We start from the raw sequence: 21,911 nt of genomic DNA on the forward strand, positions 1-21,911 counted from the left end.
GCCCGCCCGTCCAGAATGGCCGAGAGGCCCTCCTCTTCCGGGGCTGCCTTCTCTTCTGGAGCCAGCAGGGTCTGCCAGAGATGTTCTTCGTGCTTCTTCCCCAGCTGAGGGATCTTGGTGCGTGCACTGCATGCCAGCTCCTGGAGGTGCCAGACCCGTGTGGGTCCCAGCCCTGGCCACCTGGGGCTGGTGGGCCCTCCCCGGGAGCTCCTGGGGCTGTGCGACACCACTTCCAGGTCGTAGTCACTCCTCCCCCTTTTCCCCTTTCTCTCTGGCTGGCTCGGGGTCTCTCTCACTGTCAACACCTATGTTTGTGTTTCCCCTTTAATTCTTCTGTCTGTCCTGGAGCTCAAGACCTGGGGACAAGGGACGTGGAAGATGGATTGTGCTGTAAGCAAAGGCTGTGATTTGAGGACAGGCAGGGGCTATTGTGGTCCAGTGGTTCTGCCTCCCTCCTGACTCGCTGTGTGGAGGAGGCCGTGCAAACGTCGCAGTCCTTGCCTTCAAAGACCCTGTGGGGACAGACGTGTGGCACACTCTCCTAGGGTGGGGGAGCCTCCCGTCCCACTGCCTGCCTGGGTTCTCATCCCTCCCCATCACTTCCCAGGGGTTTGACACTGGGTAAACTGTCTCACGTCTGGATATGTGCCCCCTTCTAACCCAACTCTCTCATAAGCTCACCCTGAGAAAGAAGCAAGATAACGCACAGGAAGTGTTTAGCACAGTGCCTGGCGCACAATGCTCTAGGGGCATGGAGCTGGGCAGAAGCCAGCCGGGCTGCAGTGCCACCAACCCAACTGGGACACAGGGGCTGGGGGCTCTGTGGGGTGTGACCAAGGCCTCATGAATGAAGGGCATAACCTGACGGCACAGCCCTGGCAGGGCTGGGGCAGCTGTTCAGGGGCAGGGGAGGGTAAAGGAAAAGCCCTGGGTTGGACATGGGACGCACATCCAGGGGATGGGGAGAAGCTTCCTGTGGCGTTCAAGGTCATGTTCATTGGCAAAGGGAGGAGAGGCCTTTCGGGGATGCGTGCACAGGGCCCCTCCACGGACCTGGGCCCCAAAACTGAAGTCCTAGGCCCACTGCGGACCACTGTTGGGGTCCAGCACAGCCCAGGAGGGTGCTCCCTTCCCACCCGCCCTCTGGCCTTCCTCAGCATGGCCCTCGGCCCAGGGCTGGCCACTCCCAGCATGCGGCGCCCCCACCACCGCTCTGGGTTGGGAGGTGGGCGGAGGCTTTTTGCGGGGGCTGTGCCTGGTGGGCAGTTTTCCCAGAGCAAGGACCGAGCAGGACGGAGTTGGCGCCGGCTTCCTCGGACGTAGACATTGCCGGCTGCATGGCCGGCTGCCGCCCCAGCTAGTGCTCCCCCGGGCACTGTGGTCTTGCTCTGTGGGCTGCAGCCTACATAGCCTGGGGGGTGGCATGTCACATAGGGAGGCCAGAGGGGCGCCAGCCACGCCAGGCGCAGGGCATGGCCGGGCTAAGGCCAGAGCGCAGGGGCTGCCAGGCACCGAGAAGAGGAGGAGCCGCCTCTGCAGGACAAGGCAGGACCCATGGGAAGAGACCAACTGGAGCACCCAAAGCTGGGGCCGGGCCGCCCCCAACCCTCGAGGGGCCAGGACAGGGGGCCGGGCTCGAGGCAGGGTAAGCAAGTCCTGGGCCCACCGAGGGGAGCTGGAGGAGGCTGGGGCTGGGGTCGGGGGTCAGGTAGGCCAGTCTCTCCATTCCTGACCAAGAGCTGGGACCCCTCCCCACAGCGCCAGTCCCAACAGAGTCTGGGACAAATCAGAGCTGCTGTTAGCCAGAGCACAGCTGAGCCTATCACTCACTGGCTCAACTCCCTGCTGTTGGGGACACCTAGGCTGGGAAGAAGGACGTGACTGTCCCATGGTCCCCAGCAGCATCAGGGACAGGGAGGGACATCAACCTGTGTCTCAGCACCTCTCCTCTGCACCACCACAGCCTGTTTATCTCAGGACCTGGCTGGGTCAGGGGTCAGCCCCCCGATCGTGGGGCTCCCCGTGGCCCCGAGGGTACTCTGAGAACCAGGATTCACTCTTGGGTGTGGGACACAGCGTTGGTGGCATAGCCGAGAGAACTCAGGACTCTCGGGCTCTAAGCCAAGCTTTGGTACCGACCTGCCGTCTGTCCCCAAGCCAGGCCTCCTCTCAGCTGCAATGATCGGGGCCCTCGGGCCCTGCTGTTCAGAGCTCTGCACTCCGTCCAGCAGGGCACCCTGTCTCCTAGAGGTTGGGGGCGGGTGGGGGTCCGGCTGGGTCAGACCCACTCACGGGACCCCCGCCCCCAGCAGAGCGAGGGGAGCCCCGAGAACGCGGCGCGGGAGCGGAGCCGGGTGAGGACGCTGCGCCAGGCCTTCCTGGCCCTGCAGGCTGCTCTGCCGGCCGTGCCTCCCGACACCAAGCTCTCCAAGTTGGATGTGCTGGTTCTGGCCACCAGCTACATCGCCCACCTCACGCGCACGCTGGGGCACGAGCTGCCCGGCCCCGCCTGGCCACCGTTCCTGCGCGGACTCCGCTACTTGCACCCTCTCAAGGTAGGTCATGGGAGGGGAAGGGAAGGCGTTTTGATATTGAGCACCTTGGGGGCGGGGAGGGGACACTGGACCTGGCCCCCAGCCCTGGGCTGAGCTGACACTGGGGCCAGCTTCTTCCCGCTGTCTCACAGGGAGCGATGTCGGGACTGGCTCCCTGGGTGGGGCTGACCCTGTGTTTCTCGTGGAGTGGCGGCTGGAAATGGCTTCACGGGAATGTGGGTCCCCCTCGAGGAGGAAAACACTCTGGAGGGTGCTTGGTGGTAAGGCAGGAAAAACTAAAAAGGAGCAGATTGTAGGGCTGGGGCCTGGCCAAGGAAGTGGCCCCCAGCATAGCCACAGGTCACCCGTGGCGCTGCACCTGCCTCTAGGCTGCCCTGCAGATCTGCCCTCCAGGAGGGCGGCAGCCCAAGACAGCAGCATTCTAGAAGCAGCCAAGCTGGCAGGGGCAGCAGTGAGGGGTGGGGGCTGGGCAGGAGCTGGGGCTTCCCGCGTGCACGGCCTGCCAGGCCACAGCCCGGCTTTCCAGAACCTCAGTTTTATTACAAGCAAAACGGAAGCTTGCACGAGCCTTCCTTCCCCTCCAGAGCACAGCACGGCGCGGGGTTATGAAGGAAATCATCCCTGACATTGACCACCCTCAGAGGAGCCGCCCCACCCCCTGAGGGCTGAGCACACGCCAGGAGCAGGGCTGGCAGCGTGTTTTCCCCCCAGGGAGAGAACCAAACGAAGGTCACTTTACAGAGAAGCTGCAGCTTAGGGGGTGACGGCTGGGCGTGCTTTGAACCCAGGGCCATCCGACTCGCTCGCAGCCACCGGGCAGGCCCCGGGCTGGAGCTGGAAGGAGCTGGCAGAGGCGCACACTCTGTCCTCTGTCCTGAGGGTGACAGAGTAATGGGGTCACATTTATGTTTTTGAGGATACTTACGTCCTAAATGTCATTGTGCTGTGCCCGCCCCCAGGGGGAGGGGCTGCCGGAGACAAGGGCAGACCCCAGGATAGAGTCAGCGTGGGGACTTCTGGGACTGGCCACACTCCTGCCGGAAGGACGGGCAGTCATGGAAGTCCCCAGCCTGGAGGGAGATTGGCACAGCTCTTCTGCTGTGCCCACTGTCCAGCCCCTGGCTGTTGCCACCTCTGCCCAGGGCACTTGACCTCACAGGGAGTGACCCTCAGGCTGCCCAGGGTGCCTGACCTCCCATCCCAGGGGAGGGTTTCTCCTCTGGGGGCCCTGGCTCTCCCCAGATGGCTTCTCCTGTGCCCCTCGGGCAGGCTCTGGAGGCCACACGTGGCGGTGAGACCACCGCTATCAGAGCAGGGAGGAAGGTGGAGGGTGTCAGGCAGGGGTGAGGGGAGGCCGAGGCTCAGTGTGAGGTTCTGGAAGGCAAGCCCCACCCGTGTCTTGCAGAAGTGGCCCATGCGCTCACGTCTCTATGCTGGAGGCCTAGGGTGCTCCGGCCTGGACGCCACCCCAGCCACCACCTGCAGCCCCAGGATGAAGGATGTGCAAGTGCGGTCCCCAGACTCTGAAGAGGCAGAGGCTGGCCTTTCCACCAAGCCACTCCCGCCAGCTCTGGGTGACAAATGAGCGTCACACTTGCTTTGCTCTCCGAGACGGCGACTCTCACGGAGGGACCTGGATTTCCCACCAGACCCTCCGTGTCTTCACTGGGACCTCAGCCGTCGGATCTGACTCGGCCTCAGCTCCCAAGTCCCAGCGGCAGGTGCGGCAGGCACTGTCATGGTGGGGAGTTCCCAGGGAGCACAGGATGGACAGCCCCGCCCTCGACACCCGGGAAGGGACTTCCCAATGGCTCTTCTGTGGCAGCTTCAGGGCAGTGAGCGGCGAAGGCGTCTGAGTGGGCTCGCAGCTGGGTGCCAACATCACCCCTCGCTCTCCTGGCCTCCGGCTCCTACAGACTTGCACAGACAAGAAGACAGACTTTGCTGCCCAGGAACAGAGGGAGGGGCTGGTCTGGCAGCAGCCCCAGGTGCTCCTGGGAAAGCCTGAGGGTCTCAGAGGTTCTTGGCCGCTGCAAGTGTGAAGAACCCTGGGCTGGGGTTGCGAAGGCTAAGAAGAGAATGTACTTTCTCCCGGTCCCTCCAGACGCTTGAGCCCCACGGGCGAGGAGTGGGGAGCTCAGGAGAGCCGTGTCTGCGCCAGGTGCAGCATTGCCCGCTCTCCAGCCCTGCCCCCTTCCTCCCTTCTTCACTTGCATTTGTCCGGGGTTAGGTCATAAAGCTCGCACTATTGCCTTCCGGTCCCCAGGGGAGCTTGTAGATCATCGCAGCCACCTACTCAGAGGTTCTTGTCCCAGAGAAAGCCCCACCGTAACTGACCCAGGCGATGTCAGGCCTGGCCCGGGAAGGATCCTGGGAGGCTCCGTGACGCCCCCATGAAGGGCCTAGAACGCAGAAGGCGAGTCTTTTCCATGAAGTGATGGTCACGGTCTTCTCTTCCCGTTGCGTTAGGACCCAACCTCAAGGCCAGGGCCGGGCAGGCTCCTCGGACGATGGCTGGCTATGGCTTCACTGACTGTGGAGTCGCCTCGACCACCCATATACAGAGCAGCTCCCTGGGGCCAGTGCCTCCTGAGGGCATCGCCACCCCGGGTCCTGCCAGGGGTGCCAGCAACGAGATGGAGCCTTAAGGGTTTTCTCTCTTCCCTGAAGCAATAATACGAGAACTAATCATAGTCTACGCACACTGGGGTGAACTCAGAGCTTTAAACTGGCCTTGAGCTCCAGGCACGGAAGGAACCGCCTTTTCCTTTAATTTCAGCGCCTGGAGTCCCCACCCGGTCACCCTCGTCAGTCATGAGTGTGAGCGAGGGTGGGGGTCTGGGTTCAGCCTGATGAGCCCTGCTCTTCCCCCGCCTCGGGGGCTGGCCAGGGCAGCAGGGGAAAGGGGGCTGACGGGGTGACTCAGCAGCGAGCTGGGCCGGGGGTAGAACAGGAGACACGGCACGTCCCAGCCCCGCGCTGCACGGGACTGGGAGAGCAGCTGGACCGTGGCGGGCAGCCATGCGGAGCAGGCTTCAGCCAAGGCCGAACTCGTAAATCTGCCGGGAGCCGTCGGCGGAGCGCCGCTGGCGAGCTTGTGCAGGGCCGCTCCGGGCCGCTACTCGGGGCCAGGCAGGGGCAGAGACCAGGTGTGGGAGGGCACAAGCACAGTGCTCTCCACAAGACCATAAAAGTCCAGCGCGAGCGTTCTATTTTTAAAGCCGAGTGTCCATCCTCGGGTGGAGCTCAAGGGTGGCCGGAAGAGTCCCTCCCTGGACGGCAGCAAAGCTGGCTTCGGCGGGGTTGTGCTGGGGGTTCCCGACGACTGAGCTTGCCCTGCCCCACCCTGCCCGTACTCAAGCCCTTGCCTAGTAACCTCGGGGTCCTGGGGTGAGGGGTTGGCCACGTGACCCCGGTGGGGAAGGCCAGGAAGGCAGGCAAAGGATGGAGCTGTGGGGGCAGAGGCAAAGCAAAGCCCAGCAGGCCCCGGCTGGGGCCTCTTCCCAGGCACTGTGCTTTCCTTATACCCCGGACAGTCCCGTTGGATGCTGACTGTCTCCCCCAGCTGGACAGCACCCAGCAGAGTCAGGGAGCAGAGGGGCTGGCAGGGGACAGGGCTAGCGGAGGGAAGGCTCAGGGGATGTGTGGGAACAGCCAGAGGAGGGATGGGGCCTCGCCCTCTCGGACAAGTCAGTCCTGACCTTGGGGCTGGAGTCTTGGACCCAGGAACAGACCAGAACCAGGAGCAGCAGAGGAAGAAGATGGCTGGGAGGCATGGGGGTGGCTGAGAGCCATCAAGAGCAGGGAGGAGGCAGAGTTTCAGGCCCAAGGGCGTGTGGGTGAGAAGCCCCACAAGGCACCAGGACAGAGAGGTAAACACAGGACATGGCCTGGCTCAGGAGGCGGGGCGAGGCTGCTCCACCCTCACGCGCCCCTGCCGCCTCCCCACGTGCCCAGGACTCAGGGTGGGGAGGGTGAGGAAGAGTCCCTGCTGCTACCTCCAGCGCCGGAAGTGCCTGTGCTTGCTTTTTTTTTCCCCTTGTTTTTAAGATTTATCTATTATTGGCTGGCGCCATGGCTTAACAGGCTAATCCTCCGCCTTGCGGCGCCGGCACACCAGGTTCTAGTCCTGGTTGGGGCGCCAGATTCTGTCCCGGTTGCCCCTCTTCCAGGCCAGCTCTCTGCTATGGCCCGGGAGTGCAGTGGAGGATGGCCCAAGTGCTTGGGCCCTGCACCCGCATGGGAGACCAGGAGAAGCACCTGGCTCCTGGCTTCGGATCAGCGCGATGCGCCAGCCGCAGCCGCCATTGGAGGGTGAATCAACGGCAAAAAGGAAGACCTTTCTCTCTGTCTCTCTCTCTCTCACTATCCACTCTGCCTGTCAAAATAAAATAAAATAAAAGATTTATCTATTATTTACTTGAAAGTCAGAGTTCCAGAGAGGGGGAGAGACAGAGAAAGAGAGAGATAGCTTCCATCCACTGGTTCACTCCCCAGATGGCCGCAACAGCCAGGGCTGGTCCAGGCCAAAGCTAGGTCTCCCGTGTGGGTGGCAGGGGCTCAAACACTTGGCCCATCTTCTGCTGCTTTCCCAAGTACATTAGCAGGGAGTGGAATTGGAAGTGGAATAGCTGGGACTTGAACCGGTGCCCACATGGGATGCCAGCATCAGGCAGCAGCTTTACCCGCTACGCCACAGCGCCGGCCCCGTGCCTCTGCTTTCCAATAGCAGCAAGAGGCCAGAGTGGAGGCTGAGAAGGAGCTGTGGGAGAAGCAGGGCTGGCGGAGGGACGTCTAAGTCCAGCACCCTCGGTATCCATCCGTGGGTTCCACATCCGCAGGTCCAACATGAGGAAAAGCCACATCCATACTGACATGTACAGACATTTTTCTTGTTGCTATCCCCTAAATAATGCAGTGTAACAACTATGTGCACAGTGTTTACCTGGTATTAGGTTTTGTACATACTCTAAAGGCTACACAAAGATTGCGTAGTTGACGTGCAAATACTACGGCATTTTATAGAGAAACTCATGAGCTCCTGCGGGGTTCAGCATGGGCAGGGACCCCGAAAGTGAGTCCTTGAGGATACCAAGGGGCACGATCATGGTGGAAGCTGTGGATGTTAGCAACTGGGGAGCCAAAGACACTGGAAATGGAGAAGCTCTAGGAGCTCCTAGCCTGGCTAGGACTCGGATGGCACTGCTTTCTCCCTTCTGTGGCACAAGCCCTAGGCCCAGGACCCCAGCAAGCTTTTCCCTTGTTAAGCTTTATTTGACTTATTTGAAAGGCAGAGTGACAGATCTTCCACGTGCTGGTTCTTACCCCAGCTGCCGGGGCAGGTGCAGGCACTCCATCCAGGTCTCCCACGTACGTGTGGGGGCCCAAGCACTTGTGCCATCTTCTGCTGTTTTCCCAAGTGCGTAGCAGGGAGCTGGATCAGAAGTGGAGCAGCTGGGACTTGAACTGGTGCTCCGATGTGGGATGCTGGCACCACAGGCAATGGGATAATCCCCTGCTTCACAATACTGGCTGTGCCTGGCCCCAGCAAACTTCTTCTGTTCTAGATCCACGGGAGGGGAGCTAGGGCCACTGAGCCAAATGCAGCCCTTCCTTCCTAATTTTGTAAATAAAGTCACTGGGAAGCAGCCACACGCTTTGTGAAATGCTGTCTATGGCTGCCTTCCTAATGCCGCTGAGACGTTAGCTGAGAAGCCCGGAGTGCGTCCCGGGGGCCCCGAGGCGTGCGGTATTCCAGGCGTGGAGCTGGAATCCTGGGGATCCCCGACCCCAACGGTGCCTACGTGACCAGAATCAGTTTCATGACACAAAGACACTCTGTCTCTTTCACTCATTCTCTCCTGACCGAGTGGAGTTGCGGAAGCCACGTGACATGTGCCGTGACGGCAGATGGAACGTGGAGGCAGGGCGGAGACCCCAGATGTCAAGTGCGACAGACAGCACCACCCGTCTCACTATCATCTCTTTCCTGGAGGGAAAGCAATTATTTTCCATATAAATGTTATGTATGTTCATGTACAATGGGTTTATTAGTGCCTTCTAAGCATTCTCTATTTTAATTTCGAATGTGTGACTATCAATAGATATCAACCACATAGGCAAAAGCTCTGCCAAGGGTCCTGAGCCAAACTCGTTAGAACCTGCGTTCTAGAATATTCTGGTGATAGTCAACAAAGCCCCTCCCCCGGCCCCTCCTCTGTGCTGGGACAGCTCCACCCCCTGCCCAGGCAGCCCCAGTGCGCTGTCCTGGTCTTAGACACAGGACTCGGGGACTCGGTGTAGGGGTGCTGAGCAGTGAGGGCCATGGCTGAGTCCCCAGTCCACCTCTTGGGGCGCCATCCTGGAGGACGTGGGCTGGGCTGGCTGCAGTCATGGCCTCCTTGTCGCCACTGGTCCTCAGTGCCCCATTCCTCATCTTCTCTGGAAACAGCTCGGTGTCCACAGGGAGGTCCTGGGGAGCACGCAGAGCAGAGGGGGTGGAGCTGGTGAATAGGATAAGGGGTGGGGAGGATTCTGCTGAGAAGGCGTGAGGTCCTGCTTTGATGCCTGCTGGGGGGGAGCACAGAGGAGCACAGCGTGGGGAGCACGGGGAAGAGGAGGAGGAGGGCAGAGCGGCCTGGGGTCCTCTGCACCCCAAACACCATGGCCCTGTGGGCAGAGGTAAGCACAGGCCCCAGACATCAGAGGGGAGAGGGAGAGAAGGCAGGCAAGGTACTGGCCAGCAGGGGGCACTGCGCAGGGAAGGGAAGGCCGGGGCTCCGGGGTCAGCAGCTCTACCTGGCAGTGGCTTGTGCAGTGCAGCCGCTTCTGCCAGGACAAGGGCAGGAGGGCCAGCAGTTTGGGCAGCACTGGGTAGATGGTCCGTGGGTTCGGGGGCCGACCCCGCATTCCTCCTGAAGGCAAAGGCGCTTCTGAGTGTCTCGGGACCCGTCCGGAGATACGTAGATAGAGCCAGATACCCAGAGGGGCCCTCTGCTCTCCGTAGGGCCCAGCTCTCCCCACCCCCAGCCTAGATCTCCGTGGGCAGCCCAGTACCCGCACCCACGGCCCTGAAGGGCAGGGTCCCTCCGCCCAGGCTGCAGAGTCCCCAGCGTCGCCGCCCCCGGCTCCTCCTCGTTCCTCTAGGCCACCTGGCGAGCGGCCTCGGAGCGCGGCCTGAGAAGCCCAGGGCGGAACATTAACCTCCCGGGCGAGACTGCTGGTCCACCTCCGCTCTGTGCCCCGCTTGGCTGGCTGGGGGAAGCGGGTGGGCGCCTGTGACCCGGCTCGGCTTCCGCAGCCTGGCCGTGGGTGGCGCCGCAGGACAGCTGCTTGGGGGCTAGGAGTAGCCTGCAGATACTGCTCCCAGCTGCCGGCCTGCGAGGTGCCGGAGGGGACAGGAGGACCGAAGCATCTCAGAGCCTGCACCTTCGAACAGGCTGGGACCTTGCACGTGGCAAAGGCAACTGAGCTCTCGAACCTTTGAAAAATTAGCAAAAAGATTTGATCCAGGGGCCAGGGCAGGCCCTGCCACCCATATGGGAGACCGGGATGGAGTTTCAGGTTTCTGGCGTCTGCCTGGCCCAGCTCGTGTCACTGTGGCCATTTGTGGAGTGAGCCAGCAAATTGAAAATCTCTCTCTCTCTCTCCATCTCTCTCTCTCTCCCCCCCCCTTCACTCTGCCTTTCAAATAAATAAATAAACCTTTTAAAATGCATTGTATACCGCTAGCCCACTGATTGCGATCGTTTCCTGTCAAGTTCACTTGGCTGACCAGAAGCCACAGTGACCACTGCTGTCCAGGAGTGGAAACGGAAATGGCCTGTACTTACTAGCTCAGGAAATGATTGAAATTCAGATTTCCAAGTCACATTTTCTCCTGAATGCACATCACTTCCACGCCATCATAAGTCAAAGATTCAAAGTTAAGTAAAACCATCATAAATCAATGTAATCAAAAGAACCTGCACCAGTTCGAGACCCAGCTGCTCCACTTCTGATCCAGCTTTCTGCTATGGCCTGAGAAAGCAAGTCCTTGGGCCCCTGCACCCACGTGGGAGACCCGGAAGAAGCTCCTGGCTTCGGATCGACAGAGCTCTAGCCTTTGCGGCCAATTGGGGAGTGAACCAGCAGATGGAAGACCTCTCTCTGCCTCTCCTTCTCTCTCTGTGTAACTCTGACTTTCAAATAAATAAATAAATCTTAAAAAAAAAAAAAAACCTGCATCAAGAAAGTATCAGAACTCCTCACAGACCAGTGAGGTCAACAACTCAACAGCAAAGGGCCAGCAGGTGTCTCCAGCAGTTCTCTAGAGAGGATAGCCAAATGGAAAACAATGCCCAACTTCATTAGTAGTGCAAAAATGCACGTTGAAATTGTGAGACACCGTACCACACCCAGCCAGAGCGGTTAATAACTCCAGTAAGTATACTCCTAGCTGTACACCGCACCGCCCCTGGCATCTCCCTACAGCCTTGCAGATCCGAAGTTGTTGGGTACACAAGGCATCAACATGTACAAGAATGCCCTTCACGGCATCACTGTAACGCATGCGCGTGCACTCACACACACACACACACACACACACCCCTGCCATGTGGACGCTTTTGTTTGTTTCCTGTGGCTGTCAGGGCCGGGATTCCACAAACCACTTTTTGCTTTGCCAGCTTCCCTCGTTCGGACCCACCAAGAGGTGGCGCTAGAGGAAGCCGGGGACAGGGGAGGTGGCGGAGGGAGACAGGGCTTGCTTTCTGCAGTTTGCTTCCTGTGCCTAAGGTGTCAGGTGCCAACAGCTTTTTCCCAGGAGGCTGAGTTTGGTTCAAGGTTTCAGCTTGCCTTGATTATATCCCGCAAGGATGCCAGCACAGCAGTTACTGCTCCTTCCTCGGAGGTCTGTCCCGGGGTTCCAGGAACTCCCACCCCATCCCTTAGTCAACCCCCCACCTCCACCCCCACCCCAAGGGGCCAACTGCTTCCTTGGGTTGCCACTTCTGTTTCCTTGGCACTTCCGTTTTCCCTTTGCCGTCCGTACGATGAGCGTGCTCTGTGAACACAGCTGGTGTGGGGTTTCTCTTTTAACTGGACCCTGACAACGCAAGAGTCAAGGTGAGCCCGTCTCCTGGCCAGGGGATGCACTGACTGTTACCTCCCTCTTAAATAGGGAAACTGAGCACTGGGTAACGTTGGCAGATCTGTTTTGATCAGAGCTCGGAGATCCTGTAAAACATCTCAAAATAGAGTCTGACATGGACGCTAAATTCCGAGCCTTGTCATCCGTAGCCCTGCGGGGCCAGCCTGATCCTTGGAGCGCTCCCCTAATTGAGTGAGTTAATCTTTAATAAGGAGTTGCCTTGTAATCACCACAGGGCAAACAGAGGAACCGCAAACTAAGGAAGAGAGAAGGGGCCTGATAAAGTCTTAACCCAAAGCAGCTGGGGACAGGTGTTCAGCTCCAGCACCCAGAGGGCAATGCGGCCCACCTCCCTCTCTATGAACGTTAGACCCTTGCTTTCTCTCCCGTGAGCGAGCGTGGGTAAAAACGTCATCTTCCTGCAGTCTTGCGGATCCCAAGTTGCTAACTGATTTGAGAGCGTCCAACCCAGAGGCGCCTTGCTGTTGCCATGACCACCGTTGTGTGTGTGTGTGTGTGTTGAATAACATGGGTAGAAGGGCTGACTCTTTAACCAGATTGTAAACACAAGGGCAGAGCCATCCCCTCGGAAAGTTGTGCAATTTGTAAGCAAAACAATGTGAGCTAAGGCCTTGGTGGACCCTGACCTTCCAGTGTCCCTGCCCCAGCAGGCTGGCACCAAGCATTACGGACAATTATAAACCCAGCCCACCTCCTCCTGAAAACAATACCCCCCTGGGTGCTGGAGACACCTGGCTCCACATGGGAATGTTTGAGTGTGAGTGTTGTTTACACTCACAATTCCAGCTTCCTAACACACACACCCTGGGGGCAGCGGCTGATGGCACAGATAGTAGGGTCCCTTGCCACTCATTTGGGAGACTTGAGTTGAGTTCCCAGCTCCTTGCTTTGACCTGACCCAGCTCTGGCTGTTGTGGGCATTTGGGGGATGAATCAGCAGAAAGAAGACCTCTCTGTCTCAAAAAAAAAAAAAAAAATCCTCATCGCATATAATTTTCCTACCCCAGTTAAGTACACACTTTCATAGTCACCACCACTTAAAACTGTTACTAAGTAAAGCACAAGAACACGGGGGCTTAGTCTTAAATAGGCTTTGATTTACACTGACAGGCAGAATATTCTCTTAAGATTTTCTTCATACAAAAATCGTAGATTGTGCCAATCTTTTGGTCCTGCCCAGAGGCACTACACAGGGCAAAAATGGGTAGACATTTCCTATGCTTCCTTTCATGTGACATTTTTTATTTTTTTTAATTTATTTTTGACAGGCAGAGTGGACAGTGAGAGAGAGAGAGACAGAGGAGAGAAAGGTCTTCCTTTGTCGTTGGTTCACCTTCCAATGGCCGCCGCGGCTGGCGCACTGCGGCCAGCGCACCGCACTGATCCGATGGCAGGAGCCAGGTGCTTCTCCTGGTCTCCCATGGGGTACAGGGCCCAAGCACTTGGGCCATCCTCCACTGCACTCCCAGGCCATAGTAGAGAGCTGGCCTGGAAGAGGGGCAACCAGGACAGAATCCGGTGCCCCAACCAGGACTAGAACCTGGTGTGCCGGCACCGCAAGGTGGAGGATTAGCCTGTTGAGCCACGGCACCGGCCTTCATGTGACATTTTTTATAACGACTTTATTTATTTATTTTAAAGTTAGAAAGAGAGAGAGAAATATCTTCTATCCACTGGTTTACTCCCTAAATGGACACAACAGCCAGGGTTGGGCCAGGCCAAAGCCAGGAGCTTCTTCTGGATCTCCCATGTGAGTGCAGGGATCCAAGCACTTGGGCCATTCTCCCCTGCTTTCACAGGCAAATTAACAAGGAGCTGGATTGGAAGTGGAGCAGCCAGGACTTGAACTGGCACCCATATGGGATCCCAGCACCGCAGGCGGAGGCTTAACCTACTGTACCATGGCGCCAGCCTTTAGGTGATGTGCTTTATCCCCCAGTCACATCTGTGAATCAGTTGTCTGACTTAAAAAAAGACAGATGGGACCCACTGAGCTCTCTGAAGGCCTTCAGAAATCCCACTGAGGCTGGGGATTGGCGAGGCCTGTCCTGGGAGCCAGAGGAGCTTCCTCATCTGTGTGTTGTCAAAGGTATCGAGCAGGGACTCCTGTGACACCTGCAGCAGTGGTACACCTGTCACCCCCGTATCTGGAGCAGATGTCCCCTGTCGTCCTGGTGGTGGGAACTGCACCTCAGCCCTCCCAAGCCCAGCTGGAGCACTCAGCCCCTTCTCTCGCTTTTCCTTAGGGATCTAGGGGACTTCCACCACCGCTGACATTTGAAAAGGGCATTCCGTCTCCGTGCATGCTGGCGTGTGGCTCGGGACCTGTTCTCATCCATGTGATGGGGCAGGCAGCTTGCTACGTCCGCTGAGCAGGAGGGCACAAGCCCCCATACATGACTCTGTCTCCCTACTTGTCAATCAAAACACCCACTTTCCCAAGATGCATCTGTTTTCCCAGGCCATAGCAGGGAGCAGGATCGGAAGTGGAGCAGCTGGGACTCAAACTGGCAACCATGTGGGATGCTGGCGTTGCAGGCTGGTACTTTATTTTTTATTTTATTTTATTTATTTATTTATTGACAGGCAGAGTGGACAGTGAGAGAGAGAGACAGAGAGAAAGGTCTTCCTTTTGCCGTTGGTTCACCCTCCAATGGCTGCCGCAGCTGGCGTGCTGCGGCCAGCGCACCGCGCTGATCCGATGGCAGGAGCCAGGTGCTTCTCCTGGTCTCCCATGGGGTACAGGGCCCAAGCACTTGGGCCATCCTCCACTGCACTCCCTGGCCACAGCAGAGAGCTGGCCAGGAAGAGGGGCAACCGGGACAGAATCCGGTGCCCCGACTGGGACTAGAACCCGGTGTGCCGGCACCGCAAGGCGGAGGATTAGCCTAATGAGCTGCGACGCCGGCCGTAGGCTGGTACTTTAACCCACTGTGCCACAGCACTGGCTCTGCCTTTGATTCTTGACCCTCCCAGTGTTCTGATGGCCCAGTCCCCCATGCACCCCTTTGGGGCACAGCCTCTCCCTCCTGCTAGGTCAGTTATCACGCCCCATCCACTGTCTTTTTCCAAAGCTGCCCCCGCATCTCTCGGTTCCTGTGTTCATTTCTGTCTTCTCTTTAACCCTCTGGGTTTGTAGTTCTTTTTCTCTCTTTCCTGTTATTACAGTGTCCATTCTTTCATGCTCATTTACACAAGCTCTTCTTTAATCAGGACTAAGACATAAATGTGGTTTAGGAAATGCATACTGTTTTCCCAGCAATACATAGAAAACATTTGTGTCAGAGAACAGCAGTGTTTGCCAGACGTGGCCACAGTCAGTGTCTCCGTGCAAACCGCGTGATTTTCCTCTCCCAGGGAAGGCACACTGCAAAGAGTGACTCTGGTTTCCAGCCTGGCAGACTAGGTGTGTCAGCGCCGCCTGGGCTGTGGGCCAGAGTTCCTGGGGTCTGGCAAACAAGTGGTGCACACAGCCGGTGTGGGAGCCGCAGCAGCCACTGCAGTGGTGGGCTGGGGCCTTGGCCAAGGGGTTGTGGGTGCGTGTGTATAGATGAGTAGCATTCCAGTGGGCACACCTATCATCAGTATCCAGAAATGCCTTTTTATTACTTACAGCAAAGACACCCCTTCCTACAAAAGCATAAAAATAGTGACGTGAGAGCAATTCCCACGGCCCTCACCACCACCCCTCCATCATTTCCTTGGCACCTGCTCTCCACTGCCATGTGGCCTTTGAGCAGGCAGCAGTGCCCAGTAAAGTTTCCCACACAGAGGGGACTCGGGTCTCTGGGAGCAGCTGGGCTGGTGTGTCCCACTTCCTTAGGTTTCACAACAATGCTAAAGTAGACGCGTGGAGAAAACTTTGGATCAGGGGGTGATGTTGTAGCCCAGAAGGTTAAGCTGCTGCCTGCGACACCAGCATCCCAGATGAGCGACTGCTCCACTTCTGATCCAGCTCCCTGCTAATGCACCTGGGAAAGCAGCAGAAGATGGCCCAAGCCACATGGGAGACCCAGATGGGGTTCCAGGCTCCTGGCTTCGGCCTGGCACAGCCAGGCGCTATTACTGGTATTTGGAAAGTGAACCAGCAGATATAAGATATCCTTCTCTCTCTTTCTTTCTAACTATGCTTTTCAAATAAATGACTGAATCTTTATTTAAAAAGTAAAAATAAAACTTTGGATCACATAAATATAAATTACAGAGTGCAACACACCCTATGTAATCTTATTTTTAAGATCTCTGCCATTGTTCATCCTAGAATTTTGACATGATTATTTACCTTGCTATCTCCCATTCACTCACACACACACACACACACACACGCATGCGTCCTGGCCACCCTGGTGCTTATGTGAAAGCGCTGGGTGAGCAATGCCGACTTTCTCTTGACTGAAGCCATAGGGAGCCCTGGGAGGCAAGGGCCAGTCATGCTTCCTGCCACTCTTAGGCATTGTGTCCTTGCAGACAGAACTCCGAACTCTGACATTCAAAGATGGGTTGGCAGTGAGCTCAGAAAAGATGAGGGTGTGCTCCAGTGGGGCTGCCAGAATTAGCAAAAATACAAGATGCCCAGTTAAAGCTGAATTTCAGATAAACCAGACAACCCTGCTCCCCAGGCACCAAGCGTGAACTGCACATAAGCCCTGCCTGCAGGCTCGCCCTCTCCCCCACATGGGTGATTGGCTTGGAAGTGGGCGTGTACCTCTCCCCCACACCGATGATTGGCTTGGAAGTGGGCGTGTAACACAGTTTTAACCAATTGGAGATGAGCAGAGACTTTTTGGGGGCTTCTGGGAAAGATTTTCCCTCCCGATGAGGAAGAGAGAGTGATGTGGGAAGAAGTTGGTGCTGGCTGCTTTCCAGGGTCTCCCGTGCAGAGGCCCTCTTGTCACCACAGCAAGACAGTGGTGAGAAAGACCCAGCCAGAGCTCTGGCCAGGCTGGACTTGGCGGCCAGGCAGCTCTGGAATTCCCTTCTCCAGTTTCTTTGCTATGTGAGATGGTGCGAGACCTCACTGAGCCATTTGCCGTTGGGCGTCCTGTTTATGCTGTTGGAAGCACCCTAAGTGATTCAGCTGGAGGAATTTCGAGGTTCACTCAGCAGGGTTTACACAGCCATGGTTAGTAGGCCTGGATCTCAGTTAAAGAACATTACCCTCCCCGGCTCAGCAGAGCTGTTTTACCCCAAGGTCTGCGGCTTAGCGATGTCACCCGGGTGTTTCTCAACTTCTCACACTTTGAGGATTCCAGACATGGACTTTGTGGGGTGGGCGCGAGGCAGTGTTTCTCACCTCCTAGGATGGAATGCTTATGCTCGTTAACGCTCCGTGTCCTTAATGTCACTGACAGCATCAGATCTCAGCTGGCTTGGGGGGCGGGGTGCAAGCCGACCCGGGCAGGCCGTGTCTGGCACAGATGGAGGCTGCTTCGCAGTGGTGGGTGTGAGAAGGGAAACCTTTAGCCCGGAGCTGGCGCTGGGGATCCTGAGATACCATTAGCATCTCTGGCACCTGCGCTGCCACTTTTCATCACAGTGTGCCTAACACCCGCTGGTCCTGGGTTCTCTCCCTAAGCAGTCTGACGTGAGTGACATTTATCAAGTGCATAATCGCAGTTTGGATGTGTGGCAAACATTCTTCTTTTAAAGGTTGCTGCATGGGTGATCTATGCACAAAATGTACTTACGGTACAGGCCTGCAGGACTCCTTTCCATCCCTGCCTCCCTTCTCCCTGCCCTGGAAGCAATCTTTTTCTGTTCTCCATTCTTCGTATATCCTTCCAGAGTTGTGTGTCCATGGGCAAGTTTATGTAAATGTGTGCTGCTCTGCCTTAAATACAAATGATGAAACCTATCACCATGGGCCATGTGTCGGAGCTCTGCCTACCACGCTCCCCTCCATCACTACTCTTCAGACTCTCTTGTCCTGGGGCCCACATTGTGGTGTAGCAGGTTAAGCCTCTACCTGCAATGCCAGCATCCCATATGGGTGCCGGTTCGAGACCTGGCTGCTCCACTTCTGATCCAGCTCTCTGCTAATGTGCCTGGGAAAGCAGCAGAGGATGGCCCAAGTGCTTGGGCCCCTGAACCCATGTGGGTGACCCAGAAGAAGCTTCAGGCTCCTGGCTTTGGCGTGACCCAGCCCTAGCTATTGCAGCCATCTGGGGGAATGAACCAGCAGATGGAAGACCTCTCTCTCTCTCTCTCTCTGCCTCTCTAACTCTGCCTTTCAAATAAATAAATAAATCTTTTTAAAAAAATAAATAAATCTTACCAAAAAAACTGTCTTTTTCTGGGGTGGGCATTGTAACACTGTGGGGTAAGCCATGGCTTGGGACACCCACATCTCACACCAGGGTGCCGGGTTTGAATCCTGGCTACTCCACACTTCAGATCCAGCTTCCTGTTAAAGCGCCTGGGGGCAGCAGATGCTGCCCAAGTGCCTGGGTTCCTGCCACATGTGTGGGAGACCGAGATGGAGTTCCCGGCTCCCAACTTCGGCCTGGCCTAGCCTTGGCTATTGCAGGTATGTGGGGAGTGAACCTGTGGATGAAAGATACTGTCTATCTCTCCCTCTATCTCTGCCCTCTGCCTTTCAAGTAAATATTTTTTTAAACTACCTTACTCTTGGCCGGCGCCGTGGCTTAACAGCCTAATCCTCCACCTTGCGGTGCCGGCATACCGGGTTCTAGTCCTGGTTGGGGTGCTGGATTCTATCCCGGTTGCTCCTCTTCCAGGCCAGCTCTCTGCTGTGGCCCGGGAAGGCAGTGGAGGATGGCCCAAGTGCTTGGGCCCTGCACCCACATGGGAGACCAGGAGAAGCACCTGGCTCCTGCCTTCGGATCAGCGCAGTGCACCGGCCGCAGCGCACCGGCCGCAGCGGCCATTGGAGGGTGAACCAATGGCAAAAAGGAGGACCTTTCTCTCTGTCTCTCTCTCTCACTATCCACTCTGCCTGTCAAAAAAATAAATAAATAAATAAAAAATAAACTACCTTACTCTGTTCAGGGACTAAACACTGTTGTGCCACAACACAGCAGCCCATGTCCTACCAGCACATGGCACAGTGGCCACTTGCTGGGTTTGCTGACTGGCTGGCTGTGGGAAAGCTTGCCCTCCGCTCTCCTCTGCACCTATGCCAGGGTGCAAACCAGAGGTAGGCACCAGGAGGGGACAGGCCCCTGGGCAGAGCGGGCATGTGGCTTTGGGAGCAATGGGAGCTACAGGGCGAGTTCTTGGGGCCACTGCCAATTACAGCACGGAATTCTTGGTGCCAGCACAGTGTTCCGGGCACTGTACTCCTCCAGCCATTTCCTAAGTGGTTCATGGCTTAGCTCCTTGAGATCTGACATTGAACCTATCGCCAACCCTCCCGACAGTTCCCCCGGGTAATAACTGACCTGAGTCACCAACCGGTCACGTCTGCTTCTTCCGGCCAGGAGCCCAGTCTGAGGCCCACATAGCCTTTTCCTGGTCTGATCTGTTTTCTTAGATGAATAAAGCTGCAATGAGTATCTTTCCATGTATACCTTTGCAGGGGTAAAATTACAGTAGAAGATGCTGAAAATGGCACGTCTGCCACAAGAATAATGCGACTTTGGTGGCTTTGGCCAACATGACCTCAGCGCAGGACGCTCAAATTCCACCGAAAGTGTCCACGGGGGACTCGTGCCAGGATCGTTGAAGACATTAAGTTCCAAGGAGCCTTCAGTGTTTTATAAAACGGGCAGCGTCTGTCTAAACTCTGCACTTGAAACCTTCTCTCCTTCCCCCAGGCCTTGCCCTGTGCATTCTTCCTCTGTATTCTTGGCAATGCCCTTTATAATGAACAGATAAAGTTTCTTGTAAAAAAGCCTTAACACAATACAAACGCTATGTCAATAGGTGTTACGCTGTGCTGTTTACAGAACGATGGTAAGAAAACAAGTCTGCCTGTGATGAGGACAGAAGCAATACTTTTGGGAATTTTTTTTTTTTTTTAATTTGAAAGAGTGACAGAAAGAGGGAGAGGGAAAACACTTTCATCTGCTGATTCACTCCCAAGATGTTCAGAAAAGGCAAGGCTGGACCAGGAGCCTGCGACTCCGTCTGGATCTCCTATGAGGAAGGCCCAAGTACTCTGGCCACCTTCCGTCGCCTTCCCAGGCACTGGATTGGAAGTGGAGCAGCTGGGGCTCAATCTGGCGCTCTGGTATGGGAGGGCTGCCAGGCAGGCACTGGCTTAACCGAGTGTGCCAAACGCTGGCCTCGAGGTAGTGCTCTTCCCTAGGATTTTCCACCTGCAGTTGGCTGAGCCCAGGGATGAGGAACCCACAGACATGGAGGGCTGGCTGGATTCCTACAGCCTGGGCAACACGGAGCAGATTCAAACTCGCTCTAATCTTGCTAATCTGAGAGGTAAAAATAAAATCTCATAAAAATACAAATCTCATAAAAATTATAGTTGTCTTATGAGGGGCAAAGCTTTCACGTTTCAAGGCACTTGTGTTTCCTTTTCTATGAACCTCCCATTTTTGTTTATTTCTTCATTGACCATCAGCCTTTTACTTGTTGATTCACAGACACTCTATTGAGAGAATCCTTCTCACCTTTCATTTTTATGAGTTATATTTAGAAGTCACTCATCTTAGGACTTCTGAGTGTTAAGCCTAGAAAGGGCTTCCCTACCTTCAGATTATTAAATAAAAATCAGCCAGGTATTCTACTACCTTTTCTTCACTTATCAATTTTTTCAATAAACCTTTTAGTTGTATGCACAGTAAACATCCTCTTCTTTCTGGTATATATTTCTATGAATTTTCACAAACGTGAAGATTCTTAGCTACCATGGGCAAGACAAGCCCTTGCACTCACTCCCTGTCCCTCACGCCCAGCTCCTGACAGCCACTGATTTCCATGTGACTTTACTTTTACCTTTCTCAGGATTATAAAGTGTATAATCTTCCGATATTTGAGACTCACCCATGCTGTTTTTGTATATCAAGATTAATTATTTTTTTTTAAAAAAAAGATTTTTATTTATTTGAAAGGCAGAGTTACAGCGAGAGAGAGAGAGGGAGAGATCTTCCACATGCTGGTTCATTCCCCAAATGGCTGCAACGGCCAGAGCTGGGCCAGCCCAAGGCCAGGATCCAGGAGCTTCTTCCAGGTCTCCCACGTGGGTACAGAGGCCCAAGCACTTGTGCCATCTTCGGCTGTTTTCCCAATCACATTAACAGGGAGCTGGGTTGGAAGTGGAACAGCCAGGACTCGAATCAGCACCCATATGGGATGCCAGCATTGCAGGCAGTGGCTTAACCAGTTAGGCCACAATGCTGGCCCTTTAGCTGTTGAATGGTAGTCCATTGTGTGGAATACCACAGATGGTTTATCTAACTGCCCATTGAAAGACGTCTGGATTGTCCCCAGTTATTGGTGATTATAAATAATGTTATAATCATTTACCCACACTTTTGAGTAAGTGTAAGGTTTCATTTCTCTAGGACAAATCCTTAGAATGGGATTGCTAGTCACTGCCTCAGGCTTTCCTGCATTATGCCCTCCCACCAGCAGGGTGCAGAAGTCCCAGTTGCTCCACATCTCATCCAGCACTTGGTGTTGTCGGTGCTTTTTATTTCAGTCATTCCAATGGATGTGCCACGGTGTTTCATTTGGCATTAATTCAATTTTCCCTAATGTCTAAAGAAGTTGAATGGGGGTCGGCGCTGTGGCGTAGTGTGTAAAGCCCCACCCGCAGCGCCAGTATCCCATATGGGCGCTGGTTGGAGTCCCGGCTGCCTCCCTTCTGATCCAGCTCCCTGGGAATGCCAGCCTCTTTTCCCCACTCCTGACGACAGTTCTGGATTGCAGTGCCATGTTAGATGATCATTGTGTGGTTAACTTTGGGCCTAGTACCATTTTCCATCCCTATCAGCAATATTAAATTGTCAATTTCTCCGCATTCTCATCAATACCTATTATTTGTCTTTCTAATTGTTACCATTCTAGTGGATATGAACTGTTTTCTCATTGGTTTTGATTTGCATTTAGTTTTTAAAAATATATTTATTTATTTATTTGAAAGATGTAGTTACGGAGAGAGAGAGAAAGGAACATAATGTCTAGGACTGGGCCAGACTGAAGCCAGGAGCCAGGAGCTTCTTCCAAGTTTCCCATGCAGGTGCAGGGGCCCAAGCACTTGAGCCATCTTCTACTGCTTTCCCAGG

At 55.6% G+C, this 21,911-nt stretch overlaps 1 protein-coding gene across 1 annotated transcript; it reads left to right on the forward strand.

Annotated features, from left to right (window-relative positions):
- The first annotated feature begins 1,423 nt into the window (after nucleotides 1-1,423).
- Nucleotides 1,424-4,140, forward strand: TCF23 (transcription factor 23). Its single transcript, XM_062210165.1, has 3 exons — nucleotides 1,424-1,645; nucleotides 2,313-2,555; nucleotides 3,961-4,140. The coding sequence occupies exons 1-3, from the start codon at nucleotides 1,424-1,426 to the stop codon at nucleotides 4,138-4,140; spliced, it is 645 nt and encodes a 214-aa protein (XP_062066149.1).
- Nucleotides 4,141-21,911: the final 17,771 nt, after the last annotated feature.

The sequence above is a fragment of the Lepus europaeus genome, chromosome 13 (genome assembly GCF_033115175.1).
Source record: "Lepus europaeus isolate LE1 chromosome 13, mLepTim1.pri, whole genome shotgun sequence".
NCBI lineage: Eukaryota > Metazoa > Chordata > Mammalia > Lagomorpha > Leporidae > Lepus > Lepus europaeus.